The following is a 14,061-nucleotide window of genomic DNA, read 5'->3' as shown; positions in this document are numbered from 1 at the left end:
AGTGTGGAACAGTTTATTTAAATCATTTTTACTCCCTCAACTTCACCTATAAGGTGAGAAGTGTTTGTTAGAGTCTAATCTTTGCAGCTCAGGTTTACATACACCTTAGCCAAATACATTTAAACCCCGTTTTTCACAATTCCTGACATTTAATCCTAATAAAAAGTCCCTGTCTTAGGTCAGTTAGGATCACCACTTTATTTTAAGAATGTGAAATGTCAGAATAATAGTAGAGTGATTTATTTCAGCTCTTATTTCTTTCATCACATTCCCAGTGGGTCAGAAGTTTACATACACTCAATTAGTATTTGGTAGCATTGCCTTTAAATGGTTTAACTTGGGTCAAACGTTTTGGGTAGCTTTCCACAAACTTCCCACAATAAGTTGGGTGAATTTTGGCCCATTCCTCCTGACAGAGCTGGTGTAACTGAGTCAGGTTTGTAGGCCTCCGTGCTTGCACATGCTTTTTCAGTTCTGCCCACAACTTTTCTATAGGATTGAGGTCAGGGCTTTGTGATGGCCACTCCATTACCTTGACTTTGTTGTCCTTAAGCCATTTTGCCACAACTTTGGAAGTATGCTTGGGGTCATTGTCCATTTGGAAGACCCATTTGAAACCAAGCATTAACTTCCTGACTGATGTCTTGAGATGTTGCTTCAATATATCCACATAAAATGTTCCTACCCCATGATGCCATCTGTTATGTGAAGTGCACCAGTCCCTCCTGCAGCAAAGCACCCCCACAACATGATGCTGACACCCCCGTGATTCACGGTTGGGATGGTGTTCTTCAGCTTGCAAGCCTCCCCCTTTTTCCTCCAAACATAACAATGGTCATTATGGCCAAACACTTCTATTTTTGTTTCATCAGACCAGAGGACATTTCTCCATGTGCAGTTGCAAACCGTAGTCTGGCTTTTTTATGACTGGTTTGGAGCAGTGGCTTCTTCCTTGCTGAGCGGCCTTTCAGGTTATGTCGATATAGGACTCTTTTTACCGTGGATATAGATACTTTTGTACCTGTTCCCTCCAGCATCTTCAGAAGGTCCTTTGCTGTTGTTCTGGGATTGATTTGCACTTTTCACACCAAAGTACGTACATCTCTAGCAGACAGAACGCGTCTCTTTCCTGAGAGGTATGATGGCTGAGTGGTACCACGGTGTTTATACTTGCGTACAATTGTTTGTACAGATGAACGTGGTACCTTCAGGCGTTTGGAAATTGCTCCCAAGGATGAACCAGACTTCGTTCTGAGGTCTTGGCTGATTTCTTTTGATTTTCCCATGATATCAAGCAAAGAGGCATTGAGTTTGAAGGGTGGCCTTGAAATACATCCACGGGTACACCTCCGGGTACACCTCCAATTGACTCAAATGATGCTTCTAAAGCCATGGCATCATTTTCTGGAATTTTCCAAGCTGTTTAAAGGCACAATCAACTTAGTGTATGTAAACTTCTGACCCACTGGAATTGTGATACAGTGAATTATAAGTGAAATAATCTGTCTGTAAACAATTGTTGGAAAAATTACTTGTGTCATGCACAAAGTAGATGTCCTAACCGACTTGCCAAAACTATATTTTGTTAACAAGTAATTTGTGGAGTGGTTGAAAAACAAGTTAAGGGATCCAACCTAAGTGTATGTAAATGAAAGATTAGTGGAATCTGTGTGGGTAGCTGGACAGGTAGGATGACTGACAGTGAAAGTGAACAGGTGGTCACGTGCCAGGTAACAGAGGAATGGAATAGTTTGATATCAAAGTCCATCAGTTAGCAAACAATGACATTTCTCCCTTTCAATTGTCTTCATGTGTACATGTAATCAATTTCATTACATATTAACCATATCGATTGCATAATTGGCCTATGAGGATCCGTAGGGCCGTGATCATTGAGAATTCCCATTACACAATATGTTTGAAGCGTGCGCTCCAAGCCACGCTCTGCGGAAATAACTATTAACAATAACTGATGGCCCACTGTCCGGATCGCAACAGATAGTTCAGATGAAAGATAACAGAGTCGGTGGACTTACGTGGATTCATGGACGCACAGAACTTCTGGATCAGACGCAGTTAAGGAAGAGAAAGCAGTGAGCTCAGGCGATGGCAATTTCCTCCTTTTATGGAGTTGAGATCTGTCTGATATTTCCACCTGACCTAATTAAAGCGCCCCTGGCCCAGCTGAGTAAGTGGCAATGAATTAAAGGATTATTCCACCAACTCCATCAACTGTATATTCTGTGTGTATTTTCTGGCAAATGTGTCAAATGTACCTCTTTTAAGGAATCCATTTGAGAGAAACCCTCCCCACAGTCAGACCAATGGTATGGTTTCTCTCTTGTGTGAACTCTCTGATAATGGTTAGTTTAGGGTTTGTAATAAAGCACTTTCACAATCAGAGCAGGAGTGAGGCTTCTCTCACCATGAGGAATATATTTCACAATCTCTTCCTCATCTTCATCTTTAATCAGCCCCAGTGTTTGACTGCAGTCTTCCAGCTTTACTGATGTCATCTCTGGATCCTGCGCTGCACACTGGACTCCACTGTCACAATCAGGAACCAGTGACTCTGGTTTGGGCTCAGTGTGGAAGGAGAGTGGCAGGCTGCGTCTGTCCTCACTGTCCTACAAAGTTGACGAGAGAAAATACATTCAAACAAATTGATGGCACAGCATTACCAAAACTCTCTTATAATGGTAGAAGTGAGACCTTATAGCTTATTAAAACGGCTAAATGACTTGCCTATATATGGAACAAATGTATAAATGGGTGCGGAAGGTAGCCTAGTTGTTAAGACAGTCAGGCCAGTGCGTTACCCATAATTGCTCAGTTGCTCTGGATAAGAGTGTCTGCTAAATTAGTCAAATGTAATAAATATACAACTAATATTGTTCCATCACTCACCATTTCAAAAACTGGTTTGTCACCTGATTTCCCTTGAAATATCTGTGACGCTTTGTTAATCAAGCAGACTTTATGAGATCTCTGTACTTAAAGTTGTTTCCTGACTAGAGCTAGTTAACGATATATGGTTAAACAAACGCAAATGCAGCTACTTTGCTGTTATTCTGTCTGCAGTGTTTGACGTGACTGTAAATTAGCCGTAGTTGGCAAGCTAGTAAGCAAGGGATAAGAACGTTGCCAGCCAGTATGACAATAGAACGAAAGACTGGGTCGCGCCCATAGATACAGAACAAAATACTTAATGACTGTGTCACGTTTTTGGCAACAGAACCAATAGAACGAACGACAAACGATTTGTATCGGGACTGTATCTTGTGGAAGGATGAATAAACAAAAATAAAGTTTAATTAAAATATCTCAATCATTATTTGAATATGTTGGTAACCCATTGCATAACGCCCTCGAAGCGTGTGCTTGGCGGATATATTGGCACCGTAACAACACCCGTGCCAATATATCCTCTGAACACCGGTATTATCACTTAAATATGTGATAGGTCAGGTTTGGGATCATTTTCAAGTCATCTGCTGGTTACTGTCCTAACCCTGGAACGGGTAGCACCGTAAAAAGGAGCTGGCTTTCTGAAAACTGTGTCCATTATGTCTGTTCTCTATGGGCTGGGTTTCCATTTAGTTTAAAAGGAGTTAAGATTATCTTAGTGCTACAATGCTTTTGGGAAACCCAGCACAGGTCTCGTTGAAAGTTGTAATCATCCAAATTAAACGAATAATTGTGTTAGTGGCGGAGTTTGGGGTGAGAAGAACTGGAATGGTGTTACTTCAGCTAACAATTGAGTGATAATAACTAAGAAGCTGGTGTTTGGAGGATATATCGAGGGCCGGCAAACCGTGCCAATATATCCTCCTATCACCAGATATAGATATAGTCCTGACACAAATCTAAGGTTGCTACCCAAGCTGGCTGGTCGTTCATTCTATTTGTTCGGTTATCAGAGACACGACCCAGTTGTTCAGACTTTTTGTTCTGTATCTATGGATTCCATTGTCATACTGGCTGGCAATGTTCTTATCCCTTGCTTGCTAGCTAGCCAACTACGGCTAACTTACAGTCACGTAAAACAGTGCAGACAGTAGCTGCATTTGCATTTGTTTAAGCTGTTTTCTAGTGGCATTTATTTGGATACATCCATAACAATGAGCTAATGAGGCGCGATTTCACCTGGCATAGAAAATGTGCTCTCTCCCCAGGACACTGTTCAGAGGAGCAAGCTAACAGCACAGCCAACTGAATCTGGAAAGACTACAAACTAGATGCACTTCATTCCGTTTTACTTTTTTTCAATTTACATTTCTTTGTATATTTCCATAAAAATTATGCCCGCTGATTCATGATTTCGACAGGCTGAGAAACGCTGCCTGCCTGTCTTCTCCTGAATATTGAAACAATGTTGCAAATGTCAGAGAGACAGGAGCCAATATTTAAACAAATATCTGCTGTTAAACTACATGTTGGTCTAAAAGAAATGTGAGATAATGTTTTTTATAATGGAGATCAATTGTATAACTTGCCTGTCTGGGCTGATGAGACAGTGGATTGCGCAGTCAGATGGAACAGAGTAAATAGGCATTTTAACGTCATAGATTTAGCTGGTGGTAACTTCTGGAATAGACACTGCCTGGAATGCGCTTTTAACCAATCAGCATTAGACCCACCAGTTGTATAATAGGACATAAGTATACAGACCTCCCACTGTCCTCACTTTCAGGATCCAGTCCTACGTACCAATCTACCTGCTGTCCTCATGCACTTTGATTATACTGTAGCACTTAGCACCATGACCAAGATCTCTATTCATTTAAGTGATCAGATTAGGGCTTTCAGGAGGAAGGGAAAATCTACTGAGGACATTTCAAAAATACTGTTAGATTTGGGGATTACAGTCACGGACAGTGCTATTCGAAAACACTATCGTCAGATGCCTGTTTTACGCCGAACGCGAAAGCCCAGGAAAATGAACAGGTAGAGTATGGCTGCAGTACGCCTAATAATGCTAAACATAATGTTTAAATACATCTACTGTTAGTCTTTACTGTATGCTGCACATTTTTAGATTGTTTACCATTTCCAGCAAGACTATTCAAGCCATCTACTCACTGATTGATGAAGATGATGAGCGATCGGCGAAGGAGATCAGGAAGCTGTTGGCATCACAGCACAACATCAACATTGCTCTAATCACAGTCAGAAGGCAGTTGAAGAAACTTGGGTGGATTTATAAGAATAAGGCTCGGTATGAAACATATGTTTTTGAAGGTATTGTAGGCTTTCTGTTTTACAGAACATTAACCATGTATGTTCTTGTTCTCTAGTTTCGACCCAATGAAAAAACGCATGGCTCCAAAGAAAGCGGTGAGTTTTGCTAGATTCCTAAAACGTGTTTGTATGCAGCGTTTGTGTAGAACAGGCACTTAAGATTGTTAAGATTGAGTGAGCTAATGCATCTACTGTTTCTATCATAGGCCATGATAGATGGGGGCCCAGCGCAGTACCATTCCGCTCAGCTGATGAAGTTGCACATGGAGCAGATTCAAACTTTGAAAACTGACATCGAGTCATTGAAGGTAGACCAGCAGAAAGAGAAACATTCTCTGAGGGCAGAGATACGGGCTACGGCTGATGCATTGGTCCAGAGCCAGGCCGCATTGGTGGAGAGTCAGACAGAGAATGGCTCGTTGAAGAAGGCGAGGGAAGAGATGGAGTCACAATTCATGCCAATCCATGTGAGCTCCGGAACTCCACTTCCGACAGGCAGTTCTTCAGTTCACCCTGACATTTCCATTCCTCGACTGACACCAGAACGTAACGAACTGCTCACCGAGCACAGCATGGGCCGCCCGGACCGTTATGCTGTTGTGCTATTCCAAGAATGCGTAACCAAAGAGAGATATCGCGAGTGGGCACAGAATACCAATTGGGATGGATCCAGAGGCAAATTTGGCTTACCAGTGAATCTCCGAGTGTTCATCATGAAAAATGTGTCTCAGATGTTTCTCTCCTTGAGTGATGCAACCCGAAAAAGCATAAAAGATAGAGTAAATGAATATTTGAGGAAGCCGAGGAAGTCTGGATATGGCATGGCCCATTTTCCTTGAATTGGGCATATGTCTACTTTACAGTGGCCTAATAAACATCCATATTTTGAATATATTTTTATCGAACTCAATAATATACATTCTACTACTGTAGATAGGGGCCGTCATTGTAAATAAGAATTTGTTCTTAACTGACTTGCCTAGTTAAATAAAGTTTAAATAAAAAAATAATACAAATAAAAGATGCTGTGTTTAAATTTGTTTGAATAGAGTACTGGGCTTACAGTAGTGATGGACATAGGTCACAATCAATTCATGCCTTGACGAGCCATTAAATTGGCTAGCTGAAACCCTCATAATAGCTAATTGGTGATCGAAACTGCTTTGACTGAGACACACAAAACCATTTGAATTTGTATATGCAAGCGATTACATCGCAGAAGTTGGTGTTACTCAGAAAGAAAACATGGATACAAGTTTTTTTTAAATATATATATAAAACGAAAATACCCTGTAGAAACGAAATAAAAGGACTATAGGCGGGTTTAAACGAGTACGCCAACCGTTCCACTAAAATCACAATGTTTACCATTTATAGGCCTATAGTCATGTTACAAAGGGTGTTTTAAAAAAAAAATGAAACCACCAAATATCGGCCTTTAACCGTCCGAATATTTCATACAATATTCGGAACACATTTCTATGAAATGTATGGCTTGAAATGTAATGATGGATGTTTTAGGTAGGCTATAGGCTTACATATGCCACTGTAAAATGCATTTGTGCTTTTATTGGAATAGAAACACAGATCAATCCATGTAATGCAGTTAAAATAAATCGTGAATAATAAATGCCAGTTAGCCCTATCATCTTATTTTCGTGAAGGGAATCGGGCTACATAATCTCAAAGGGCAGCGATCAAATGATTTGCGCACAGAAGCAAGCACCAACAAGCTGAATAATGGGATGTATTTGATTGGCAAATTGCATATTATGAGAAACCTTGACAAGAACGCAATCCTAACGTCTGGTCTGCATCACAGGAGGTTGGTGGCACCTTAACTGGGGAGAACGGGCTCGTGGTAATGACTGGAGCGGGGTCTTTGGAATGGTATCAAACACATGGTTTCCAGGTGTTTACTGCCATTCCATTTGCTCCGTTCCTGCCATTATTATGAGCCATTCTCAGCAGCCTCCACTGCTCTGCATGCAACTGAAAAGTCACATTTTTTGGAATTATGCCTTGCTGTTAAATACATCAGCAACACTAAACAAGTACTTCCGGGTCACAGAATTTCAGAACTGTTCAAAATAAAAGCCCCCCATGTAATAGTAGAAAAGTGTGAATAACCTGTATATATTGGAAAATGAAAATTGTCTAACCATGAACCATTATTCATATGTTCATATTTAAGAGATATTTGCATCAAATGTGGGTTTTAAAACATGTTCCAATTAAGTGATAATGCCATCGAAGCCGGTGTTTAGTTGTCTCATAGTAATGAATATGTAGGGTCGGGATGAGACAGACAGGTAGGCAGTATTTTTCAGCCAGTTGAAATCATGAATCAGCTGGCATCATTTGTATGTATATATACAAAGAAATGTAAATTGAAAAAGGTAAAACGAAACGAAGTGGAGCTAGTTTGCATTCTTTCCAGCTTCAGTTTGAAGTTATTGTGTTAGCTGTGTTTTTGGTTAGCTCCCCTGAACAACAGTGACCTGAAGAGAGAGCACATTTACTATGCCAGGCTAAATCGCGCCTCATTAGCTCATTGTTATGGATGTATCCATAAACGTCACTAAAAAACAGCTTAAACAAATGCAGCTACTGTCTGCACTGTTTGACGCGACTAGCTAGCAATAAGAACGTTTCCAGCCAGCATGACAATGAAACATTTAGAACTGTTATGTCCATAGATACAGAACAAAAAGACAGGACTGGGTCACGTCTCTGGCAACCGAACCAATAGAACGAAAGACCAGCCGGCTTGGGTAGCAACCCTAGATTTGTTTCGGTACTATATCTTGTGGAAGGATGAAATGGTATGAATAAATAAATCAAAATAAAGTTTTTAATGAAGATCTGTCAATCATTATTTGAACATGTTAGTAATCCATTGTATAAAAGTGATAATGCCCTCGACGCAGGTGTTTGGAGGATATATTGGCACGGTTTGCCTAACAACACCAGTGCCATCCTCCAAACAGCTGGAGATTGAATTTGAGAATTGAAACCATGTTGCAAATGTAGGAGAGACAAACAGCAAAGTTGAAAACTAAATGTTAGTCTAAAAGATGTCTAGATGCTTTTTATAGTGGAGATCAAGTTTATAATTGACCTGACTGGGCTGATGAGGCAGTCAGATGGAACAGAGTAAATAGGCATTTTAACGTCATAGATTTAGCTGGTGGTAATTTGTGGAATCGACACTGGCTGGAATGCGCTTTTAACCAATCAGCATTCAGGATTAGACCCACATTGTTTCAATATTCAAATTCAATCCCCAGCTGTTCCATAGTAATGTGAACGTGTCGGGAGTCAGGATGAGACAGGCAGGCAGCTTTTCTCAGCCAGTCGAAATCATGAACCAGCATCATTTTTTATGGATATATACAAAGAACTATCAATAGAAAACAGGTAAAACAAAACGAAGTGCAGCTAGATTGCATTCTTTCCAGCTTCAGTTTGAAGTGATTGTGTTAGCTGTGTTGTTGGTGTTGGATTCTGTATTTTACATTATATCCATTAGCATATATATGATTAAATATTATCTGATGTTGGTTGTGTGAGGTGTCTGCATTTGTGCACTGGAGCATCATTATGAGATTAAACAACTGCTTGCTACTTGCCTGTTTGTGTGTGACAAGAACTGAGTAACATGGTGTGACCTGCATGTTGCAAAACTGTAGATAACAGCCCAGCAGATGCTTTGTCCTTGTGTTTGTATGTAACAATATTGAGCACATGGTGTGACTTGCTGTATCTTACAAAGTTGTGATAGGGAGGGGTGGTCATCACGAGGTTTAACTGAGATGGAAAAATACTGAACAACACAATAGCAGGAACTGAGCAACTGTTATAATTAGGGGGTGATACCAGAACAGTAAGAATCTATACATCGACGGAGGGAGGACTCCAAGAAGCACCAAGAGGTGGGGACCCGCCTGAGCGTCCGTGATAGGCTGGGTAAGTTTAAACCACGCCCAGCCTCTACTGTGATAGACATAGTTCCAACCCGTCTGTTGGCCTATCACAGTATAAAGAATACTGTTTACATACATCCTGTCAGTTCTCTGTTCTGCCCTGCGTGGTATTACAGTGAGCCCGTATATACGAAAGTTGCATTTGCCATTTATTACTTAGCTAATAAAAAATACATAGTATACAATCGCTGACTCATTGTTATATTTATCCTGATACCAGATTCGAATTTACGCAACCCTAACAATGTCTAGCTCCTCATGAAAACAGTGTCCTGAGGAGAGAGCACATTTTCTACGCCAGTCGAAATCGCGCATCATGAGCTCATTGTTATGGATGCATCCAAATAAATGTCACTAGAAAACAGCTTAAACAAACGCAAATGCAGAAACTTTGCTGTTATTCTGGCTGTAATATTTGACGTGACTGTAAGTTAGCCGTAGTTGGCAAGCAAGGGATAAGAAGGTTGCCTGCCAGTATGATAAATAGCACACCTAGAACGAACGACTACTACAGAACAAAAAGACTGAACAACTAGGTCGCATCTCTGGCAACCGAACACTCACACTTTAACCCCCCCCCCCTACTTGCTTTGACCTTGCTGTTAGTACATTTTCACCAAAAAAAGTAGCTTACTATGACTGATATGTGGTTGCCTCACCTAGCCACCTTAAGACGAATGCACCAACTGTAAATCACTCTGTCATATAGCAGATGCTCTTGTCCAATGTAAAATGAGTTTAAATTAAGGAATGATGTCAAGTGCTCAGAGAAGACCCTCAGACTGCCAACTTAATATGCTAAATGTACACACTTGAGGCTAAAGAACCTGCTTCTTATCTTCACCCTGATGTAGCGTCAGTGGTGCAGCTCAATCAAATCGGACACCCAACATTTTGGGAATGAATACTACCACTTAAAGACAGAAAGTTGGAGTAGAGGTTTATCAGATGAGGAAATCTTAAGCTCTATGAAAAATGCTGCTCATCTGATTCAGTTAACTGGAAAGGTTGACATAAGCAAGGATACACTGAAATGTGTTTTGCCAGATGAGGAAACTTTTGGAGGGTTCAGGCGTACTCCAAATAATGGTGTGTTATGTTAACTGGTGACAAATGGGAGAGGTCCATTCAGAAACAAGGTTAAAAAAAAGTTCTCATGGGAGGCCTATTTACACCGCTGAGAACTTCAGTTGTGGTGTTTATGCACGCTTGTTCTCTAAAGTAGTCTTATGAGAGGGCAATGTGAATACACTCTCACAATGGCATAGCAGGTTTTACATGAGTTACCGGAGGAAATTACTTAGTTGAAATAAGTTAAGGTTTTAAGCTTGAACAATATAGCAGACTGATGAAACGAAGCTATATGCTTAATTATGAAGTGATTTAGTGGTGGTTGGCACCAATATCGATAATTTGATATATCGATTCTGTTTGATATGAGCAAGGCATATCATGATATTGGTTTAATCTGTGTTCCTACACTATTCTCCCTCTAAAAAAAAAGCATACATTACTGTTCCTGCATGCACAAAGACCTCCCACAGACCAAACGTTTTTCCTGTACCGTGCTAAATTTGTACCAAATTGTTCAGGCACCCCATTTTAAGCTAATTGACCACAGTAAAAGGCCAGCAACTCTCCGTATTATTCAGAGTCCCATTAAATGACACCATATACTAAGTCTACAGACCCTGCTAAGTATTCCCAACCACACTTTTACATTGGCATAGCTTTTTTTCTCTATAAAGACAATATGTAATTTATAGACCTACAGTGTACTGCATTGGGACCAATGAAATGTGTGGACTAGAAAGGACTGCTGGGTATTTAGACAACATTCATCCAACAAATAACACCACATATAGACTCGAGTGCTAGATCAATAGGGTCTGTAGAATATTGTTTGTTACATTACTTAAGCTCCAGCCATTTCTCAATATGCTCCACCTTATATTATATCAAGTAGTAATTATCTTTAGTTTAGATTTTCCCCCGATGATGCCATGACGCTTAATGTTAAATACTTCCCTTATGGTCTCTCCCCCACCCCAAACCAACAGATGAGACGAACCACAGTTTGATTCAAGAAGCAGCTGTATTTGACCAGAAAGGTATCTCCAATCCAGTGTCTTTACAGCATTTTCTCTCACACAACATTTCAGTGTAAAAATCCTTCACTCTAATAATAGAAAATCACCTTCAATAAATCCAAAATAACAATTATAATGTATCTAAAAATAAATCAAGATTCCTCCCACTGGGAACAGACTTCATTCAATGTTTAGTTTTGATTTACATTTGGTCGAGTTGTCAACTAATGCGAATTCAAAGTGAAATAAACAAATGGCACCATGTCATTGGATTTAGACAAAAAGTTGGGTAAAAGAAAAAGAAAATTCCCTTAAGTTTATGATTCAACCTCACATGGATTTTTTGTTGTTGTTGAAATTACATGGAAACAACGTTGATTCAACCAGTTTTTGCCCAGTGGGCTTCTATTTTCATTACCACAGAATTGCCAATGGAAATAGAAAACCATAAGGATTTCTTTAAGTACTACGTTTTTTTAAAGCTGAATCTATAGGATTGTAAGAGTGCTCAGGAGGTGAGGCAGACTTGCATTAGCGAAGATTGGCATCTCTATCAGACGAGGCCACAGAGGCGGCTAACATAATGGGTATTAAGTATCTTTATAAGAACATACAAAGTCGAGTAAGAGTCCCTGTCGCACTGTGATATGTTGCAGTTACCTGCACTGCAGCAGAATCATACCAGGTACAGTCCCGTACCTGCTCTCCCCTCTCTCCCCTTTTCTTATGCGGTTACTAGAAGAGTAGGCAGTGTTAGGAGTGTAGAAAAAGAATGGACAGAACAGGCATGGTTCCCCATGTCATTGGGAAATGGATATGGTTGGCAACCTGTTGGATGTGCTGCACAGGGAGCTCGGAAATGTCACGGACATTGGAGTGCTTAAGAATTCATTCTTCATTCTTAAATAGATACAATTAAAATAACCTAAGATCCTATCAGCAATAGCTAATTGCTTTTAGAGGATAATGCCCATTCTAATCATTCTGTTTCTGTGACTAGGTGAGAATTGTCACCGTATACCAAAATCAACCCCTGACCCTATGCACTTGTGGAAATCTGAAAGGATAAGATAGACATAAGTAATATGGTAATAGTTTCAACATGCTCTCTGATTGGCTGGATGCCATATTGCTTACACAAATCCAATCTTCTCACAACCCCACTAGTGAAGAAGGGAGGCAAAGGTTGTAGGGGGTAGGGTTGATTTGATTTTTGTCATCCATAGGTGGTCTGCTGCGATCCTCTGTGCTAAATGCTAAGGAGAAGTGGGCATGGTGACTAGTATAGGACCTGTTGCAGACAGTCCTATCTAGCACTAACTAATATGCTTCCTCTAATCCCTGAGTTTGGAAAAAACAAACAATTGATGTGAGGTGTAGCAAGAGCTCAGAGGAGTTGGCAACCCATTCGCTATTAGATTATAAGGTGGCAGTATTAGGTGGTTGAAGTTTCCTTAAGTAAAGTTCTAGGATTAGCTTCCTCTCCCCCAAACTTAAACATAAGTGGAGAAAATGCAAAACTGACCTAAGATCAGGGTCTAGGAACAACTTCACCCTACTTCTATTAGGTGCAGTAGACAGACAGACATATATTTAACCAGATCTCTCTTATTGTTGCAAGCTGGGATTTGTAGTTCCAACTGTTCCGGGGTTGTACAGAGACTACAGAAAAAGGCAGGCCCTCTGATCCGATTCTCCTGTTTCACAGCTCCACCGTGTGGTCAACCGCTGCAGCTGAACCGTTTCCCCATAGATAGGTTGGTGTGAGACTGAAATGTGCAACTGTTGACAATGTACTGTGTGTCGATGGTATATTCCCTGAATTCTCTGCATCGTGTTTGGGCTCAATTCAAATTGAAGTCAGTAAATTCAGAAAGTGAATTTAAAATCCAAAATGTGTAAAACTTGACATAAATAGCTTCTCCTTTTCAGTTTATTGAGAAGTGATTGAAATTAGATGCCCTTTCTTCAATAATTGAATTGGAATTTCAGTTGACTGCCTTCAATTCGAACTGAGCCAAACCTTGCTCCGCACTAGTGAAAAGTAAGGCTAGATACGTCCAGGTAAGATATGGGCGTTGACTTGGGAGGCAGGGAGAGAGTAGAGTAAGGTAGGCAGTGATGGTGGAGCAAGAGAGAAGCACAGCACAGCAGAGCTCTTGAAACCATAAGACAAACAAGAAAAACAGCCCCTAAAAAAGTTTGGAAGACTGCCGATTGGTACAGTCCTAAATGTATAGGTATGTGTGTGTGTAACATTGAAGGAAATATGAGCCATCCACCCCTCCATATGGCTATCTCTCCCTTCCACCCCCCCCAGTGGCTGTATGTTGAGAGACTATACTGGTCCTCTCTTTTGTAGCTCCTGGATAAATGCTGAAAGAGAAAGAGGAAGGGAATTCATGAGAAAGAGAAAGGCACCAAAATTCCTTACACATTGTCTTGTGAATTAGTCATTATATCCAAATATATGATTCGTAATATGTGAATTGAGAGAATAATATAAAATACTTTAAGTATTCAGACCCCTTGACTTTTTCCACATTTTGTTACATTTGTCTTATTCTAAAAGGGATTAAATAGTTTTTCCCTCAACAACTGACACACAATGCCCATAATGACAAAGCACAAAGAGTTTATTTTTTCCCCAGCAAATGTATAAAAAATAAAAACAGAAATATCCCATTTACATAAGTATTCAGACCCTTTCCTCAGTACTTTGTTGAAGCAGCTTTGGCAGCGAA

At 40.2% G+C, this 14,061-nt stretch overlaps 2 protein-coding genes across 4 annotated transcripts in view; one reads left to right on the top strand and one right to left on the bottom strand.

The window, feature by feature from the left end:
• The first annotated feature begins 4,671 nt into the window (after positions 1 to 4,671).
• Positions 4,672 to 10,714, top strand: si:dkey-77f5.3 (uncharacterized). The gene is made up of 4 exons (XM_020464720.2): positions 4,672 to 4,947; positions 5,057 to 5,218; positions 5,298 to 5,337; positions 5,448 to 10,714. Exons 1-4 carry the CDS (start codon positions 4,730 to 4,732, stop codon positions 6,078 to 6,080), a joined length of 1,053 nt encoding a protein of 350 aa, XP_020320309.1. The 5' UTR covers positions 4,672 to 4,729; the 3' UTR covers positions 6,081 to 10,714.
• A 589-nt stretch (positions 10,715 to 11,303) lies between these two features.
• LOC109872478 (vasodilator-stimulated phosphoprotein) overlaps positions 11,304 to 14,061 on the bottom strand; it is a 40,260-nt gene continuing 37,502 nt past the window's right edge. For 2 of the 3 annotated variants that reach the window (XM_020463728.2, XM_031808340.1), the window contains one exon: positions 11,628 to 13,693. In XM_020463728.2, the coding sequence (XP_020319317.1) occupies positions 13,656 to 13,693 (38 nt within the window). In that variant the 3' untranslated portion in view covers positions 11,628 to 13,655. Of the gene's footprint in view, positions 13,694 to 14,061 lie in introns of all 3 variants that reach the window. The other variant, XM_020463727.2, reaches the window with a different exon arrangement.

Source organism: Oncorhynchus kisutch, linkage group LG28 (assembly GCF_002021735.2).
Source record: "Oncorhynchus kisutch isolate 150728-3 linkage group LG28, Okis_V2, whole genome shotgun sequence".
NCBI lineage: Eukaryota > Metazoa > Chordata > Actinopteri > Salmoniformes > Salmonidae > Oncorhynchus > Oncorhynchus kisutch.
Note: the sequence above shows the minus strand (reverse complement) of the source record. Positions and strands in the feature narration are given on the sequence as shown.

Coding starts and splice junctions, on each gene's coding strand:
- si:dkey-77f5.3 (XM_020464720.2), top strand. CDS start 4,730: ATGCACTTTGATTATACTGTAGCACTTAGCACCATGACCAAGATCTCT. Junction 4,948..5,056: donor AAGCCCAGGAAAATGAACAG/GTAGAGTATGGC, acceptor TACCATTTCCAG/CAAGACTATTCAAGCCATCT. Junction 5,338..5,447: donor GCATGGCTCCAAAGAAAGCG/GTGAGTTTTGCT, acceptor TTTCTATCATAG/GCCATGATAGATGGGGGCCC.